Raw genomic sequence first — 20,317 nt, 5'->3', positions numbered from 1 at the left:
TGAAAACATTTCACCTACTTTCAGTCCTCCCAATTCAGGCAAGACAGGAAAGAGAGAAGAGACAGACTTGATAACACCAGAAAAGCTATATTATGTTAACAGTAAGAAAAGGGAAAGAAATCTGGTCTATGTCAGCAGTACGATAGAGTTATTGTCTACCATAAATTTCCTCCTTGATACTTTGATACAACTTATGTAGTGCATGCTGTGTATGATCAAATTGTGACATATTTTCATGTACTCTGAATTGATGTGTTTGGGTCTTTTTGTCTGCTGTCTGTTGCGCTTTGAGTTTTGTCCAGCCCCCTCACATGCAGTCATGTTTAACACTTGATATTTGATGTTTTGTTCATTGTTCATATGAAAAAAAAAATCATATGCTCAGCAAACAAAAATCTGCTGCAAATTTTATACGCTGTAACTTCTATCTCGTCAGCCCCCCCCCCCCCCCCACACACACACACAAAAATGATCTTTTCATTGGCCAATGCCACGGTGGCACGTGGTACACAACTGATTGAGATTAGGTTGAGCTGAGCCTGTTGCACCGTTAGTTCCAAATGAGGGAGTGAGAGGGTCTTTGTTATGCAAATCTAAGGGGGTTGGGCTTAGCTGAGAGGTGGGCAGGAAACCCGCTAGTGCACCCCATTCAAGCCTCTCCACCAGTTAGGGCCCTTTTCATCCCTCTCAACTTAGATTGTAACCAAGGTTTTGACTAAGAGGTATTGAATATGGCTTACTCTCAGGCAATGGTAAGTTGTGATTTCTCCTTTGTGTCATAAGTGTATTGCTACTCTGTTTCTTTTCCTCCAAAATCTATTAATGGCAAAGAAAGGGTTTCCAGCAAAGAAAGATTTGGTGATAAAGAAAAGTGTGGCATGAATACGACTTCAGTTTCCTTTTCATTCTTTCCTTTCCTGAGAAAATGTTTCCGGTAATTATGAAGTGAGGTGTTTCCTAAGTTTCTTTCTTGACAACTCTTATTTTTGTTACCTTACAGGTGGTGATTGGCCACCATGCCTCCTAATCGTAAGCCAGAAGACTCTCTCTTGAAGAAGCCCCACACTCTGGGTCTCAGCCAGAGTTTTCCTGCTTCCTCGTTATCTACTGCTCTCAAGCAAGTCAAGATTGAGATGGAGGACACAGATTTGGACCTCAACAGTAGTTGCTTTGGGGCCATCAGAATGGATAAAGGGCCATTAGAAGATGATGAACTCAAACCCCTGGGGTGGCTGCACACCACAAATGTCCTCAAGGACATCAATTTGGACGATGATGAGGATGATGATGAATCTTACTCCAAAGAAAACGATGTTGGTAGCAATGCAATCAATGGTTATTACGGTTACCAAGATGATACAATGGACCCTCATCGACACATTAACAGCAAACCTCCCTTCTCCTTCAGCTGCCTCATCTTCATGTCTATTGAGGACTGCCCTCTTAAGCGTCTTCCCGTCAAGGAGATATACCGCTGGATCCAAGACCACTTCCCCTACTTCCGCACTGCTCCTACTGGCTGGAAAAACTCGGTGCGACACAACCTCTCTCTTAACAAGTGCTTCCGAAAAGTTGACAAAATCAAAGGCCAAGTAAGTGAATTTTCTTGTTTCAGTGAGTGTCCCAGTAGGATAGATAATTTGCCTCTAAAGGTTGTCACTGTTAATTTTTATTTGTGGTATTTTGATATGATTAAAGATACAAGGGTGCAATGTATTGATATGCACAGTCTGTCCAAAATGGAATGCTAAAGTAGTAAGCTAAATTGGATTCATTAGATGATAAAGCTATTATCATGACAATCCTGCATTAAGTGTGCAAATTCAGAGTAATAAAAAAACAGAGCAAGAAATTTGAAGGGTAGCACAGTGTTCAGGTATTTATCAGATTGAGACAGAAGTGCAGGAATTAAGAATTAGTGCAAGAAAAGAAAAAATACTGGGTTTGCAAGAAATTACAGGTTGGTGAGAATATCACTGTTATTGCAGACTATTACTTGCCATTATCCCAGGTTTTTTCCCCGTATCAACACTCCATTTTTTGCTCATTTCCTGCTTGGCTGAGAGGGCAGGCAACTTTGATTTGATTGCCATAGCAACCGATGCTCAGTTGCTATGGTGACTGATGTGAGTGTGACTTTTTCAGTGGGACCGTAGCTGGCTGCAGCCCCTCACTGCACTGGCAAGCTCTATGCATTGTGCGTAGGAGGAGGCTCAGCGTGGCATGTCTTACAGCCCCAATCATTTCTGGCACTTGCTAGTATTTGAGTCCTGAATTGAATGTTTGATAGTTGCTGCAGAATTTTGATTTGCATGTAGGATGTTTCTCTTTTTTTTTTCTTCCTTTTCCTTGTATATTACAAGTTTTGATTTTTTACTTTAATAGCTGTATTGATTTATTTTGTTGTTTTTTGCATATGCGTAGTTTTGATTTGTCTTTATATCTTATTACACTACATTATCCATTTTTTGATAAAGCTATTTGTTTATTTATTAGCCTTTTTTTGCATTTAGATATTGCTGTGAATTTTGTACAGTCTAAATATTAGCGAGAATTAGATAGAATGTCGCTTAGATATCTTATTTTTATTGTTATTTTTATTTTGTGTTCCTTATGTTCATAATTATTGTGTAATTTGTATTGTTTGTAATCATGAAAATCAATAAAACATACAAATACACACAAAAAAAGTCCTAAGGCATTTATTGGGAAACTTTTATCCCTTACGTCATGCTGTGGATATTAAGAAAATAAGTTCCAAGTTTTTGACTTTTTCAGCGAAACATGAAGACCAGGAATAATTTCTCCAATTACTGTACGAGCTGAAATTTTCGCGTACAGATATTTTCACGAATAGCTACTTGGAGGACATTTTCGCGTGTTGTTGATTTTGCGGTTGCGAGAGTCTAACTAAACTTACTTATTCACGCGTTGTTATTTTCGTGTGTTGTTATTTTCGCGGTTCAAGGGCGATTCGCGATATTCGCGAAAATAAAACCACAGCGAAAATTTCAGCTCGTGCAGTATGTTGTGATCAGTATTATATTGTATTCTATTGTACTGTGCTAGTGTAGACATTTTATAGAGGAAGGAATTTTATCTTCTGGTGACTTCAGATGACTGTGCTGTTTATTCAAATTTTTTTTTTTTTTTTATAAACATCATTACCTCATATACACGCACACAGAATTTGCACGTATTTCCTCATTCATGTCATATCAGACAGATTTTGCACAGTGCTCCCTGCAGCTTTCTTTGTAATTACCTGCTGTAGGAAGCATCAAAAACTCAACAACCAATCATTGGCGTGGAACATAACATATTTGGTCATGCAAAAAAGAAAGAAGTGGAGCCACACTGCTCTGACTTCATAACAAGTGACTTAGAGCCAATAGGGCGGGGTTAGACGATGAGGTATTGCCATCCAGTAGCCAATCAGAGGGTGCTTACACAACACCAGAGTTAGTTCTAGTCTTTTCCTGTTGGCATTGTTCTGAGTAACAGGATAGAGTGTTAGACATTCCATGGCAAAAGCCTGTGTATTTGAGGACAGTTTTGTAGAAGAAGAAGGAATTTTACGAAGTGCGTGTGAGGGGAAAAAAAAAGCCCCTGCCATTATACGTGATTATGATGGATTTGGTTCATTTAACTTGCAGAAATATTGCTGAGGTATATAAATATTGTTTGCTGCAGGAAGCCTTGCCCACTCTGATCCAGTGATATTTACTTTAAGACACGACTGAACTATTCCCTGGTGTTTTGTGGGACACAGGGAGTGGGCACAATAAAGAGCTAAGTAGGGAAAAAATGTCATATAGAATATTTGTCACCTAACAAAATGGAAAAAACATTAACAAATGTAGTAAGACTCACTTAATGATAAAAGATGTTAGTGGTGATTAAATCATGGTTTCAGAGTGATGATTCCCCAACAAATATTATAGACAATGATTTTACCAAACTGTCACCTGCTATTGTAAAACAAAACTTCAAAAGAATAAGTTCTTAAAAATGCATAAAAATATAAGATCAAAGCACAAGTCATACACAAATTTCAATGTTCATATTGTACAAATATAATCAACAGGGTGTCAAAAAGATGAGTTTCTCATACAGATTTTAATTTTCAAATGTGTGATATATCTAATGTTCAGACGGAGATTGTTCTGTCATGATATTGCCATATATTCAAATGCCTAGGATTTCACTCCTTCGGAGAGTAAATTCTTTGACTTGGAACTTATATGTAGATAACAACTGGGCTGATATGGCTTCATGAGTTCACTGAGATAAGCAGAGGCATATGTTTATATCCATGAAGACATTTGAATACAAGTGTCAGAACTAGAAACTTCATACCAACTCCCATCGGCAACCAATGAAGACTATAAAGGATAGGAGTTACGTTCAGATTTCACTTTGTGTGATAGAAGTAATTATTATAGATGTTACAAATTCATAATGTCAGGGGTTTTTCATGATCTCTTACAAATGGCATAAAGCCAGACCAAAAAAAAAAAAAAAAATGTGTTTCAGGGCAAACACTGGGGCAGATAAAGAAAAATTGGTGGTCCAAAATGATGCACAAACTTGATCATAAGGAAGATTTACATTGACCACCAAAAATTGAGATACATGTTAAGCATAAAGCATTATGAATTAACCCTTATTTAGACACAATTTGATGTTCTGCTGTCATTACCTTATGGTGAACAGTACCTTGACATAGCCTGCTCATTCAACACTGCATGAGGTGAATTTAATAGGGATGAAGAATAAGTTTAAACTTGAATGATATATCTGACTTCAAGCTTTTAATAGTTAAGTCACACTCTCTATATTTTACACTGTACATTTATTTGACATATATGTAAACAAAATTTCATGGTTCTACTTCAGTATAGCAGCTTTCCATTCAAACTGCACAAGATATGTAGAGCAGCTCATTCGAGAAAGAAAAAAATGGTTGTTCCTATAGATAACTGGCTGGATTTCCACTGCTAAATAGACATATTAATATTTAAAAATAACACAGCAGTGATGAAGACTTTGGCTACACACTCAGCTACATGATGAGTGTAACCATAGCAACCAATATGGCAACAACAGAGCCACAAACCACTAAGCTTATTTTTCTTCCCAAGGGAAAAATGCTGCATAAAAACCCAAAGACACACCTATTTTCTGTAACACAGAAAATACATAGCATGCTGTTTTGATTGAAGTTGAAAATAAAAATATTTGTTGATCACATTTTTTTTTGACTTCCTAGAAAAGAAAGGAGATATTTTTAGTAAACCTTACAAATCTAGAACTATGGTCACATGATCATGCTTTCAGTGTCTACAAAATATGATTCACATTGATACAGTACTATGGACCCAATTTGTAATTTGATCGTAGTATCTTGTTCCAGGTATATCTATGATTGAACTTTGTGTCCCTTGAATGTAATGAGTAATAGGAACAGCTGTCACAATAAAGAAACTCATATCAGACAGTATATCATACCCTGGCTCTGCTCTAATATCTGTCTTATTCTTAACCTTTTTACTTGGTGATGTGCCTTTGCAGTTGTTAATATATTCTACCCTTATCAGAGCATACATTCTTTCCATGTCTTAAGAAATAGAGTAAATTGTATCCCCAGTTATCTTTTTTTAATACCCATCAAGTTTGGAAATTGTACTCTTAATGCAATTGCCTTGTTACTAAGGCTGTCCAGAATTTCTTATAGCCAAAGACTTGATCTTTAGTATGTAATAATAAATAAAATAAAAAAAGTATGAATGTTGTGAATGTTTGCTAAATGGTTATTGAAACCATTTGAATAGAGAACAAAGAGAGCAAAGGTGCAATTGAACACCTGCCCATCAGCAGAACATACAAATTTGAAATTTGGAAGGTTAATACTAGAATCCTTTTGATGTTTATTTGTGTTTACTCATGTTGCCATGACAACCCCCAGCTGATAGTTGCACCTGCAGTGTCTGTATATGAGACTAGAAATATCAAACAAAGCAGATCAAATGTTGATAATTGTGTGCAAACCACAGTGTGGTATTGTTGAGGAGTGTGAAAGGAGAGGCTAAATAAAGTAATAGCCCAGCTGCCTCCTGCAATTATTAGGGTCAAAAATCTCTTCTACCCTCCCATGTCCTCTTAGATGGCTTCTTTTCTTTCAGGCAAATTTGATGAGTGATAGGTATTACTCTCTGTTGCAAGAGCAGATAAAATAGTGCAGGTTTTCTTTCTTCCTTGCCAAACAAAACAATTCCATTTCTCAGCCTTTTCTTGTAGCTGATAACGTAAAAAAATTGCTAGAACATCCCCCCTCCCCCTTGATGGGGAGGTGGTAGGTGGTGGTTAGGGGTACGAGGGTCATGTATTGCCCCAGGTTCTCAGCTTCAGATCTTGGTTTTTGTGGGTTCAGATTGGTGTAACATGATGACATATGAACAAGGATTTGGCTTGAAGCATGTACATTATTACCACTTGCACCTGTAGAATGCTGAAGTCTAAGAATCAAAGATGTCTTAAGTCATTCAGATATCTATTCATGTTGTTAACATCTGTCTTTGAGCATAGCCTTTGAACAGAGTTGAGGATGACTGGATATCAAGTATTGATATTATGATTAGAATTAATCAAAACTGATATAATATTGAACTAGAGAGTGTAGCTTAATGCTGGGCATTATCAATCTGATCTTGATGCTTAATATTTCTTTCTTTGTCATGTGAAGAAATACGCCAATGAGTAGAGTGGCACTGGCTTTAACTCACAAAATGGACAATTATAACTATTCAGATTTTTAAAGGACAAGTCCACCTTCATAGACATGTGGATTCAGTGAATGCAGCAATAATAGTAGAAGTACTAGAACACATCAGTGAGAGTTTGAGGAAAATCAAATAATCTGTTCAAAAGTTATGGTTTTTTTAAGTTTCTGCTCAGTCACTGCTGGATGAGAAGACTACTACAGCTTGTGATGTCACATGTAGAACGATATAAAGAAAATATAAAGAAGATTCAACATATTTTCACTTTTCTTGCATAATAAAAGAACACTTAACTTGCCTCTTTTGGAAGGCAGGGGGAATAATATTACCCCTTCACATACATCACTGACAAGAGGAGAAAATAAGCACTTTTTTCAAAAAATACAATTTTGTGAAGTTCTCGTAAATATATTCCTTATCGTTCTATGCATGTGACATTATAGGGTCTAAAACACTTTAGTAGTCTTCTCATCCAGTAGTGACTGTGCAGATAATTTAAAAATTCCTAACTTTTGAACAGATTGTCCGATTTTCCCCGAACTTTCACTGATGTGTTCTACTAGTATTGCTGCATTCACTCAATCCACATGTATCTGAAGGTGGACTTATCCTTTAAAGGAAATATTGAATCAATAGCATGCTGTACCAGCTGTAGCAGTATGATAAAATAACCTCTGCCAGTGCTGCATTCTCCCCACCTCACTAAAAAAGCAGCAGTCTTGTTGTTGTAGGTACTCAGAGGGCTTGTACCTTCCGAGAATCACAAAATATGAAATAGGCCTACTGTGCACTGTTCATTTCTCCTATTCTGCAGGGAAAATGGCGGCACATTTTAAGCACATGTAGAGATTGCAAGTTGTACAGCACATATTGCTCTAGACACAGCCGTGTAATATGCCAGTGCTAAAATTCTGTTTGGACACGATCCTTACAAGGAAGTCCTGTACTTCCTCCTTCAGACTGTACTGTCTCATAGAGTGCTAATAGGAGAAACAGTAACTAAGGCCCTGTTAAAACAAAGTATTAGAGGTTGCTACTCTCAGACAAAGAGGAGGAAATACAAGTTTATTGAACTTGCGTTGAGCAGGGTGTTCATTGTGATGCTCAATGCTTGAAGACCACAAAGTAATACCAAAGAGTCCAGAAGTACATGTAATCTTCTTTTTGTGTTATTATTTCTGTAAACCAACAAGCAAATTAGATATGCAGATGAATTTATGTGATATGAGATTCCATTGTATGGAAAAAGAAGCTAGCATTAACATACCTCCTAAGCCATGGAATTAGGCTAGAAAGAGGAAATATGCTAATATCAGAATGAGGATAACAAGAAGACATTTAATGAAAGGCAGTGAGAGATAATTGTGAGAGAAGGCTTTGTTGGAAGGAAATTGCTGATTACAGACAGCTGTTGCGAGACTGAAGGACAGCAGGCAGGTAAACATCTAGCTGGGCCACGTTTTCTGAGATCTCAACTGAAACCCTAAGCAGAAAAGAATGGACAGGTATAAAAGAAAAAGGTACAGACCGTGTTTGAATGTATAAGTGGTGAAAAGGAAAGAATGTTTCAGTGTCCGGATATCCCTTGATAGCTGGCATCCCATGGGTACTCTTGAGGCATTTGGCTGTTCCCTGTCAGTCACGGTTGCCATGGTGATGCTTCCATGATCCTCATCCTCTTATTGGACAGTGCCAGTAGTCTCTCCTTGGAACTCAGTTGTGTTACTGGCACAGCTTTTCAATCATAACCACAAATCTGAATCATGATCGATGCCAGCAGCCAGACAGTTAACTTTCATACAAATAACATGTAGCAGATCGTAATACAATTGTGTATCTTTCACACTTTGGCATTTGTGGGTAAGTAAACACTTTAGCATGTATACAGATAGTGGGCATATATATATACAATAAGATGAGCCTTGAAAAAATTATCAGATTGTCTTTGGCAGCATGATTTTCTGTGTGGTTTTTTTTTATGATTATATCTGTGATGACCAATTCTAACATAACTGTGACCAAAATGAGCCAAGCACAGAAGTCTTTTATCAAAAAACATATCATAAGTTCAGTTTTAGTTTTTTTCCCTAATTTGTTTGTCAAGTCAGTACAGACTCACATTTTACATCATATTAACATCACATTTTCATACAATTCTGACTGAGACATTTTTCTGTTCATTTGTAATATTTGTACAAAATTATCAATATGAGCATAGGGTCTGGTAAGGCAGACAACAGCTATCCTCAGCTGGGGAAGGAGCTGTCATTGCCTAGCAACCAAAGCTCCCTGGCAACATGGATGAGGTCAGAGACAAGTTGCCTTGGCCACAAATTAGTTTCTTCTCACTTCTTGTGCTTATCCTTATTTGCTCCTATGTTTTCTTGGATTGACTGGGCCCCTGCAGTGTGAATTTATCTAAAGTTTATTTATTTTGGGACAAAAGTATAGAAGCTTCTTTTTACCTGGTTCCTTCTTTTTTTGAAGCTGGTCTCTCCCTATTCTCTCCATGCTTTTCTGTCTGGGTTTAGAATAGGGAAAGGAATGAGGAACTAGTGATAGGATGAAGTCCAGGATTGATGGCTGTTTGTCAAGTTTCCTGGTTTCATGGTGTCATCAGTTTCTTCTGATATGTAGAGAAACTATTCCAAGTCTTTCATCCATTTGCAGTGTGTGCATGCACTTGGAATGATTGATGTTACCAGTTAGCCAGATTGTCACTCTGCTGAGGCTGAGTGTTATACAGTTAGATCACTAACATATCTACCAGTGGTATTCTTGTGGAATTCTTTTGTAACTCTCACTCAAATAGTTACCTGTATAGGAGACCCTCTCTCCAAATATCATCACATTTGAAATGTAGATTGCAATTGACATCAAGCAGCTGAACTATATAAATAATGTTGAATTATTATTATTATTTTTTTTTTTTGCTCTAGGATATGAAAATTATGTTGATTTTCCAGTTTGTCTCACAATTGCCTTAAGACCTCTCACACAAGTTTGAGTGGCCCTTGATTCAAATATTTTATTTTGATAATGAAACTCATAATTGACGTAGCTAATAAAATAGTTGATACATCTCTTTGTACTCTGGGAGTTGATTGCTGTGTGTTTCCATGATTCATTTCTCTAGATGATTTTATTGGAATGGCTCATCATGATTATTCTACTCTTCATGTATATGGATGGTTATGGACTTGTCCGTGAGAGTCCAGTTCATGTAAGAACACTAATCAAAGTTTTTTCTCCTCCTTGTTGGAATCTAAAGCAATTTCCTGAGCTTGCACACCATGTGTTATGCTATGCTGAAATCACACTTCTTGTGAGGCAGACTCCCCTTGTGAAAACACCCAACACTTTCCAAGGGCGTGCCATTGATTCACAACTTGCACTTCATTTTTCCCTCCAATTTCAAATTCCCATTTTGTGAACAAAAGGGAGGAGGGCTGCATGCCCCAACAAAGACTCCTAACCAAGGCTAAGTAACCAAGTGTGCCAGCTGGGGCCTCCTAGTCTTGGCAGTACAGACCCAGTGCAGAGAATGCATCATGACTGTGACACTTAATACATGACATGTTACAGGCAGCTGTAATGATGCCTTACACTAATCAGTGGTATCTCTGCCTTCTCATTAGATATGCCAAAAATAAGTCAGGTTTGTTTGGGAATCATAGTGCTTCCCTGCCAAGTTTCAATGAGCTCCTGAAACTACAGACCATTTTGCTCTAACCAACAAAGAATGCTAGGGAAGACAACAATAGAGCAGTGGCAATGCTTGCAGCACATGTGCTCCTGTACAAGCTGTTGTTTGGTTTAGTTACCATGGAAACTAAGCAAATTACAGAGATGATGCCCTGAAGCAGTTTGAGAGATTGCTTCTCCTGTTTCCTGCTCGACATGTTCCCTCGACTTTTCTCTTTCTTCATGGACCGTACCCTGGCTATCGTTAGGTCTTTGTTGGCTGATTCTATGCCCTTATAAAGTAGGCATGGATGCTGTCTCTGCTGATACCACAGCAGTTTGCAACTTTTTGTCACAAAGTAAAAAGCTTTAAGAAACCAAGATATAGTGTTCATGCCTTATTGTAGAACAGTCACAAAAAGCAGTTTAACTGACTAGACAAATTAAAAATGACTTTGTATGATTATGTGTACATTATTAATACTCTTTGAAGCTTACTGAACCCAGAATATTTTACACAGTGTGTCCTCAAACAATAATTCTCTCAAAAAATCTGATGTATCTTACAAAGTCTGAAAATGGATATCCAAGTTCAGCAGAACACATTTTCATATAGAAGACGTTTACAGTACATTTAATATCTATGCCATTTACTGAACAATTTAGCATTTTGTATTAATGTGAAAATTGCACTGAATGGCTCTTCATAGTGTATAGATGGAACACTCTGTAGAAGGTGGCATGTTAGAGCAGGCATAGTAGTTATTCTAAAGAAGCCTTTCATATTTTCCTGTAGAGATCAGCCATAATAGGAGCATATTAGGGTATGATGACCTTTAAGAAATGATAAATACATTAAACTGGGTTAAATTGGTAACTTGGGATCTTTATATCCTGAGTGTGATCTGATGGTATCCCAGTGTTTTACTGAGCATGACACATCACAGTCACTATGGCAGTGTTGGTTGGGTGATCGGAAAGGTGTGATTTTATGATAACTAGTAGTAGTATGTAGCAGGAATGAGAGAGAGAATAGTGGAAGTGGGAATGAGAGGGGAGAAGCTGGGCTCTCTTGGCCCAGATAGTAGGTGTGAATCAGCAGCCTGTGAGCAGGGGGTAATGACAAACATAGGGTGGGAGGTAAGGAAGGATGGGTGTGAAAATCAATATAACTATACATACCATCAGTTGTGATTGGGTGGCGTGAAAAGTGGAAAGGGAAGGGGTAGACAAAGATACTGCCTTATAAAACAGCCTTGTGTATACCCACTTGATACGAAAGAAATGATTTCAGTATGAAAGCAAACGGTTTCTTGATCCTCGTTAGCTATTGTGATCCTAGAATGAATGGGACAAGACATTAGATTTTGATTTAAGAATGCCTATTTTTATATCCTGTATACATAAGTGTTCCTTCTTTGCAAAATTTTAAGATATATTGTCTGTGTGCAAAGAGGTGAATGGATCTACACTTTTTCATCCTCAGCTATTTGGCTTTGAGACTGGGTATATCTGCTTAGTAGCTCGTTTTACATTGTAACAAGGACCTGCTTAGCAGTATTCATTATCTTGCATAGAATTGGTTGTAATGAATCGTTCAGATTTCAGGCATTCCATAAATATCATTAGAGTTTTTGTCACCTGACTTGCTGTGGAGTGGTGTGTGGGATGTTCCCTGCTGTGCATAGCTCCTAGCCTCTGCATCAGAGAGAAAATTCCAACGCATCATGAATCATAGCTTAGATATGCTGACAAATATGGCTGGTTGGTGGATATCGGTTAATCATTGATTTGGCGTCATTATACAGAGATTTTATTCATCATTATGTGATGATAGAGGCGTTGCTAAGGTTAATGAAACAGTCCATTAAAGGGATATTCACAAGCAACACTTATATTTTCCACCCACAAAGAAGTGACAATATTGTTCTCACGTAAGTAGAATTCATGGATTGATATCTCAAACAAAAGAAATATAGGCTGCGTTTATCTAAAAAATTTCTGAGGCAGAATCACGATCCTAAACGCGTTTGAGGCATTTCCAGGGGTTAGATAAACGCAACCGTGTTTTCAAACCCGTTTCGAAACGCCGTTTTGAAACGCCTTTCAAAGGGCGTTTTGAAACACGTTTGAGACCACGATCGCCGTTCTGTGAGTAGATAAACGCAATGCCGTTTTGAAACGTGTTTATATCTCAAGGTCAAATTCCAGATGTTTCCGGTTGTGTTCTCTGCCTATTATTTGTGTGTGACTGATGAGGCTTGTTTGGTGGTATGCAGTTGACCTTTGCTTCCCGGGTCAAACGGCGCAAAGCAGCTGCGCAGTGACACCACTTGAATCACGATTGTATGATGGTTAGATAAACGCGGCACCCGGAGAATCGCGTTTCAAACCACGTTTGCAAACACCGTTCCAAACACGTTTAGAAACGTGATTCTCTCTCTCAAGTTAGATAAACGCAGCCATAGACTCTGACAATGTAAGGCAATATCCAAGATTGTGTAGTGAAATATTCCAAACACATTTCTGAATATTTTAGATTTAAGTAAGTTATTTGATGGATGAGTTTCAGTGTTAGACTTTTATACATGTTGTACTTTATGGAAATAGTGTATTGCATTTGCCTGTTACCCAAAGTATGAATGTTGAACAAGTAGTTTGAAATAATATATTATAGAAGATTCTGTAAATGTAGGAATGTGATGAAGAAAATTACATGTAATGACAGTATACAAAAGAAGCAGAGTGTCTATGAATATAAAAATAAAATGTTAGTAATACTGTAAAACATATATTTGCGGCATGAAATTTTCGTGAATTGGAGCCCACTGCCTTTTTCGCAGCATGAAATTTTCGTGAATTGGAACCCACTGCCTTTTTCGCAGCATGAAATTTTCGCGGATTGCCTCTAGCATTTAATGCATATAGTGTAGACAAGAACTTTCCTGTGCATTTTAATTTCGTGAATCTTGGTGCTCGCGAAATTCACGAAGTTAAAATGCACACGAACATTCCTTGTTTGACAATATTCATTCAATGCTGTTCACTTATCTGTATCATATTGTGATTTGGTGTGTGGTTTCTATTCTAAAGTGTTAACTGATTTTGAAGACTGATGAAATAATTTTGTTATGCTCCAGTCCCTAGGAAAAGGCTCTCTGTGGTGTGTGGATCCAGACTACAGGCCAAATCTCCTCCAAGCTTTGAAGAAGACGCCCTATCATCCGTACCACCACGTCCTGCCATACTCCCCCTATGGCTTCTCTGGGGGACCACTGTCAAACATCTCAAGGTATGTTGTGGACAGGCTCAATTTACAGTCACTTGCCCCATTAGCAATCTTGAGGGCAATCATCCAGTCTGCCTTTAACCCATTGAAAACGAGCTCATTTTTGCTAGAACACACATTTCCCATAGACATGATCTGTCTTGAGTATGCTGGGGGGGGGGGGGAGATAGTCTTCAAGGAAGAGAATCACATCATAGACAAAGGGCTAGTGGTAGATTGATAAGACTGGAACACGAGGAATTCTCTTCTATGTCAAGACGAAAAGTGAGATGGCAGCTTTCAGGAAGGTTTCATACAACCTGAGGTAGAATTGCTTGCTCCAGATCAAATTTTGTCAATGTTTCATGGACTTGCCAACGTTTGGATCTCCCATTGAATTAATGTAACTAATGGCCAGTAGAGACAGGTTGTCACCTGCTTTTAGGGAACTGATGACAATCTATTCCTCATTGGGATCAAACTTCAAACAAAACTAAATTCTTTCAGATTATCAGCCCTGAGACCAAGTTATTGAAATGACACTCTTGACCTGTATCAACTACTCATAGGCCAAAAAGCACACACTCATCCCAGGAAGGCAAACTTTACTTAAGCGCTACCAGGGACAGAAAAGAAGTCCAGAATACAAGCAACTTATGTTGAATACACTGTAGTTATACTTGATAAATGCAGGTCCTTCAAGGAAACCAGGCCAGTGTTTACTTTGTCCTTCACAGAAGTCATGACACTAAAGGTCTATCTCTTGACCTTGAGCTGCTCATTTTTTTTTAAACCTTAATTTACTGCGGAAAAAAAAAGAAACGAACAGAAAATATCCAATTAATACAAAATTAATTTCTTATGCTGGGGCATTTATGGGGGGGGGGGAGGTGGTAGTTGAAGCCAAGATGCTTTTCACATTTTGGACTTAGAACTCAGAAATTACTAGGTAATTTAACAGTTTCATTTTCATTTTCATTTTCATTATTTTACCAAAGCAGGAAGAATGTACGACATCAGTATATAGTCACAAGCATATCAGGTGAACAACCCCCCCCCCCCCCCACACACACACGCACACACGCACACATGCACACACGCAATAGAAATGATATGCCATTTTTATTTCTTAGACAGAGATGTGTAGGTATGTATGCTATGGTAGGCATCAGCCAGAAAGGAAATGTTGAATGACCCTTACTTATGGCTGACCTATAAAATATTCATTCAACTACAAATATTTCTTGAGTTTAAGTGCACATAGAAAATAACAAGAGGATTTGGCAAAGACAAATCAAAACACTCAATGGCAAACAGAGAGTATAGATGTCTTACAACATAAGCGATGAAGGTTTTGATACTATTAATAACACTGAAGTTTATCTCTTGACACAAGAACAAAACCATCCATCATGATTTGCCAGTAAACCCGATGTATTGGTCCAAGGGGTAAGGTACCCAAGTGCTTTCCAGTGTTTTGAATTCAAGTTTACTTTGAGTAAAATATGCTGCAGTCAATACCAATTGGTTTGTGACAGAATAACCTATATGATGAAGTCAGCAGACTCCTATATTCTTCACGGAAATTTTCTTCTAAGTTGCCCTCTTGTTTAGAGGCTGTCCATGAAAGCACACGAAGAAGGACATTGACATAGCTTGTAATGAGTCATTGAGGTCATCCATTGGTCAATATTGACTATAGTCTGGTCATCTCTTCTGTAGCCCTGGTCACTCATTCAACAAAGATATCTCACTGTAACAAATGTGACCTGCCATATCAAAAGGAGCCAAAAGTCAGAAACAGCTGAGACAAAAGGAAAAAAAAAAAAAATAAAATAAAAAATCACATCTGAAATCAGATTGTCAAAATTGGTCAAAATCAGTGATTTTCATATTGTGTTTGTTGTCCTCGGCTTTGTTATCATCAGTCAAAATTTCATGCCGAAATGATTAAAAGCTCTCACTGCAATCACATCATTAAAAGTGGTGTATGTTGCTGGATCAAGGAAAAGCCATTTCAGAGGAAAGAAGATCATGGTTTCTTGAAGCATTCGGGCAGTATTGACACATTTGGGCATTTCAATGTTTTTTGATGGTCATCACAGTTGATAATGATGATAGACATGTCACTTGCATGATGTGATGGTATTTTCTTTTTATTGTTTCCATCCCTATTAATTTCCTTATGGCTTTTGCGGGATTGATGTCTCTTTAAATCTCAGTTTCTTCATTCTTGTTCCAATCTTTTTCCCTCGATATCTCACTACACCTCACAGATATTCATGTTTACTCTTACTACCTTCCCTCTCTTTTTCTCTATTTCTTCCCCTCTCTCTCTCTCTCTCTCTTTCTCTTTCTCTTCCTCTGTCAATCTCTACTGCTTTTTCTTTTATATCATCTTATTCCACTGTTCTATCTCTCAAACATAGATGTATTCATTGATGTGATAAACATATCACTGTCGGAAGCACAAACCTAACAGCAATAAATGGTCCATTATGTTTGCTAGTCATGAAGCTAAAGGAAACGGTAAAAATATAATGATGGCTCACGTGGATGAAAACAAGCTTGTTAAATTGTAGAGCTCCACAATATAAATGATGTTGCAAGATTACAGGAAATGGATACAGTATGTATGCATTGACTGAATGAAATCCGTGATAGAGATTAAGAATAACGAGTGTAAGTTTGATCAACCCACATGTTGTGTGAATACTGTTTCACTGACCACATTTTATTTCTATCGTAAAGCGAACGTGTTAATGTTCTCAAGTGCCTCATAACGTCATGACATTCATGCAATTGAAGTTAGTTTAAATCTGAAGCTCAGTGATACAATCATTACTAAATAAGAAAAGAAATGATAGTTACGAAGAAAAATGAAAGAACATGATAAGGGCAAAGACATTTTTGGGAAGACTTGTAGAGTTTCTGTCATTCTAAGCCAGCTGCCACACCTTGACTCTAACAAGTGAGGCCTGATACATGCATGTATTGTGTCGGTGGTGCTCCAAGAGCAGAACAGGGTGTTAGGAGTTGGTTATAGATTAAATTTATATCCATGGAGATAATTTATGTTATGTTTCATTTTACCAGATATTTGTCTGTCTGTTGATAAATGGGTGTGCAGGGCACCATAATGCTTTCTTCTTTTTTTTTTTTCTTTTTTTGAGGGGGAGGGGGGACATCATTGCATTGGACACATCTGGTGAGTCATGTAAGACCACCCGTTCTTAACCCATCAGTTATTGATGAAGTAGGGTTTGACAGTGCTCAGACATAGCATGAGGTATGCCCTATTGCGGGATAAAAGAAAATTGTTTCTCACAGTTTGTGTGAGGCAAGAGTCCAGCAGTCTGCGAAGGTAAGGTGTAAGAAGTGTCTGCCCTTGAGCAGAGAAGGAGATTTTCAGCAAAGAATTCTCCAGTCAGCTGTCAGCCAAGATCACCTGACTCTGATTAATATATTCCCAAGGAGCCATTTCCAAAATCCCCCAAAGTCAAATTATTTGATCAGATTTCAGAAGCACACATGGGAGCAGAAAGTGGTGAGGTTAGCTTCCCCAGTGGCAAGCCAGCCCTGGATCAGGTTGAGCCTCTGACCCAAAAGGTTTTACCCCTCCTTCTGGAGCAAGAATGAGAAATGAGAAGAATTGTTGCTAGATGAGATTATCTTCCCTTGGAGGCTGGATTTGGTGATCCACTTCACAAACTTAATTCAGAAATATGCCCGGATGAGAGTGACATGACATGGTGTGCGTTTAGAGCTATGGCTGAGATAAGTGGGCTGGAGACAAAGAGACATCATTCCAGAGGAATGGGAAATGATTCTCCCTGTCAGCTGGCATGTGTGTGGTTACATGACTTCGTCTTTATTTGTAGATGATGTTGCAGGAATAACAACAATTTGCTTCTTATCACAATGGAAATACTAATGTAATATAATTTGATTGAATTTCTTAGATATTATTATTCTTTGTCTTGTTGAGTCAGATGTGTGTCCTGAAACAATTCATCCTCATTCTATTGCTGATAATCCTTTGTTGTTGTTGTTTTCATATCATGTGATGGCAAAGGCATAGCTTTTGTGATGCAGAACTCAAAAGAATAATCAGTACTGTTTTCATTCAGTAATCAGATGGTATTGCTCTATTTATTTGTCATGGGGTGCTTTGAATATTTATCCAAATGTGAAGGAATGAAAATGAATTGACAGCCCCACCCTTACTGTTCTCCTCCTTGATATCAGCCTCCTATCAGGGAGAATATTCTCATCCAGTGCACTGGGATGCAGGACTCTCACAGATTGAGAGAGAGGGAAAGTCTGCCACACCCTCTGCAAACTTAACATACATGTCACAGATTTTGGATGGCTATATCATGGCTTGACCTATACATATGCCTCATTTTGGAACCAAGACAAAGTTATTTCAAAAAGAAGAAAAAAAAACAAACAAACAGACAAACAGACAACACACTGAAATGCAGAAATCGCTCCAGGCTCGAAGTTTTTGGATGATGTCTTAGATGGAGTTTGATAGAGTTGCTATGTCCCTATTATTTAAAAAAAAGAAAATCATTGTTAGATTGTCTGAGCAGAATTTGTTTTTCAAATAGTTTGTTTCTTTCTTTCTTTGTTCATTTTGGGGGCTTGTCCTATGGCTGCATTTGTGCTGCATTTGTGCTGCATATAAAACTGTACACAATTCGTTATTGGGATTTCCAAATTTATCTAAATTGGTCCAGCCTTCCCACTGTATGGTCACCCTATGCTACCAGATCCTTGAGGTTTGACTTGGCTTTGAGGTACCATCAACTGAAATGTTTTCCGTCCCTTTTTTTAACCCATGTACTTCATTTTCTCCATAGCAACTCAAACAGACTGTCCACTGTTCTCTCGGCATATAATGGAGTCCCAATACCAGGTAAGGCACAAGCTCTCTTTTCGTATCACTGTAAAATGTGAGTGGAATTAAGTTGTGTCTCGTACCCCATTCATACATGCAGCTGGGCCCAGGAGCGCTCCTGAAGCACTTCCACTTGTGAAGTGACTGAAAGGGGCATAACTGTCATGGTGACCTGCTGGTGTGCAGGAACTTCCATCATGTAAACTGCATACAATGTACCACTTCCAGAGCGTTCTGAATGTTGGTGACCATTTGTACATAGTTTAGGGTGCTTCAGGAGCCACTTCTGAGCCTAGGCTCGAGAGTGGTATAGCTTAGGACTCTGGTTCTCCAGGTCCAGACTGTCTGTTCATACAGGGCTGAGAGGGGTTCAGGAGCACTCCTGGAGTGCTCTAAATGCCCTGTATAAATGGGATGCAACAAAGCTGATGTGAGAGACATTGCACAACTTGTATCAGATTCACAGCCAGTTTGTTGCAAGCTGCGTACTCCGTATTTCTCTTGATAATGGATAGCTTCGAAGGTATAATATTTGATTATCCTACAAATGAACATTGTGCTCTTTAGTATTTACATGTACATATATACATTGTATCACATTTTGCTTTTGGCAAGCAAAACTGATTCATGGCATTAGCTATCCTTATGAAAGTCATCTTCTGGGAGAATTTGACATACAGTCTTGTCATTCTGGAAGGTTGCAATCAAATTAAATAATCTATTGTGCATTCTGTCATTGGGCTGATGATGAGAGAACATTAATATGATGTGTTGTTGTTCATGGTAGAGTGGATATATCTCTTGTTTGCTATGAATGTAAACAAATCATAGTACATGCTTATCAGATTACAACTTCTATATACACTCTTGTCTACTTCATTGTTTGATAAGTCAAACTTGTTCATAGTTCATCTTATGTGAGAGACCACATAAACTTGCCTTCATGAGTCAATTATGTGGTAGGAAGAAATATGTGTTTTGGGTGTACAACACTGATTTCCAGTTTGGGATTTCCATTAATCTGACATTTGGAATCATGCTGTTACGTCAAAAAGTGGTGTTTGTAAAAAAATTTTTGTAGACTCCTATTGTGTTCATTTATCTCATTATTTCAATAATAAGGTGCTTGAAAATGTACATGAATACCTTACAAAAATTTTCTCACCAGTTAGCAGTTGCTGTGATACTTAGCATTGATTACGAAAATAATGCACTTTATGAGTGTGCCATGTTTCACAATAAAATGATAACTTTATCATGGTTGCCACAGAGTTTAAAATAATTTTCTGCACACACAGTAGAGTAAGTCAGCTTACTTCAATTTGTCTTCAACTTCAATGCCCTTATCTTTAGTGATACATTGTAATTACCGGAAGCGTGGGGGAGGGGGGTGTGGGGAAGGTTACTCGTTTCAACTAGTTAGGAACATCTAATCTAGAAGCACAAAGTTTAATAGCGCAAGCGTAAATAGTTTGATTTTTATGGGTATAGCATAGAATGAAAATGCTGATTTTGAGATAGCAGGTTGCTCTAAAATTATGTTTGGATCATGCAGTCAATATTTGACAATGTGATCTTGGACCTTCCGACTGGATATTTGCCCAAGACAAAGCACATTTGGTGTTCTCTGGATGGTAGAGATATAACTTGTAGGTTCGTCCTTGTAAAGTAAATCTC

The 20,317-nt window shown here is 37.9% G+C and overlaps 1 protein-coding gene across 1 annotated transcript in view; it reads left to right on the top strand.

The window, feature by feature from the left end:
* Nucleotides 1–1,010: 1,010 nt before the first annotated feature.
* The window catches only part of LOC140232162 (forkhead box protein N3-like), a 48,622-nt gene continuing 29,315 nt past the window's right edge, over nucleotides 1,011–20,317 (top strand). Inside the window, exons 1-3 of the mRNA XM_072312307.1 lie at nucleotides 1,011–1,592; nucleotides 13,607–13,758; nucleotides 18,603–18,658. Coding sequence (XP_072168408.1) covers nucleotides 1,017–1,592; nucleotides 13,607–13,758; nucleotides 18,603–18,658 — 784 coding nt within the window. The 5' untranslated portion in view covers nucleotides 1,011–1,016. The remainder of the gene's footprint in view (nucleotides 1,593–13,606; nucleotides 13,759–18,602; nucleotides 18,659–20,317) is intronic.

The sequence above is a fragment of the Diadema setosum genome, chromosome 1 (assembly GCF_964275005.1).
Source record: "Diadema setosum chromosome 1, eeDiaSeto1, whole genome shotgun sequence".
NCBI classification, from domain to species: domain Eukaryota; kingdom Metazoa; phylum Echinodermata; class Echinoidea; order Diadematoida; family Diadematidae; genus Diadema; species Diadema setosum.
This window is presented reverse-complemented; position numbering and strand designations above follow the sequence as displayed.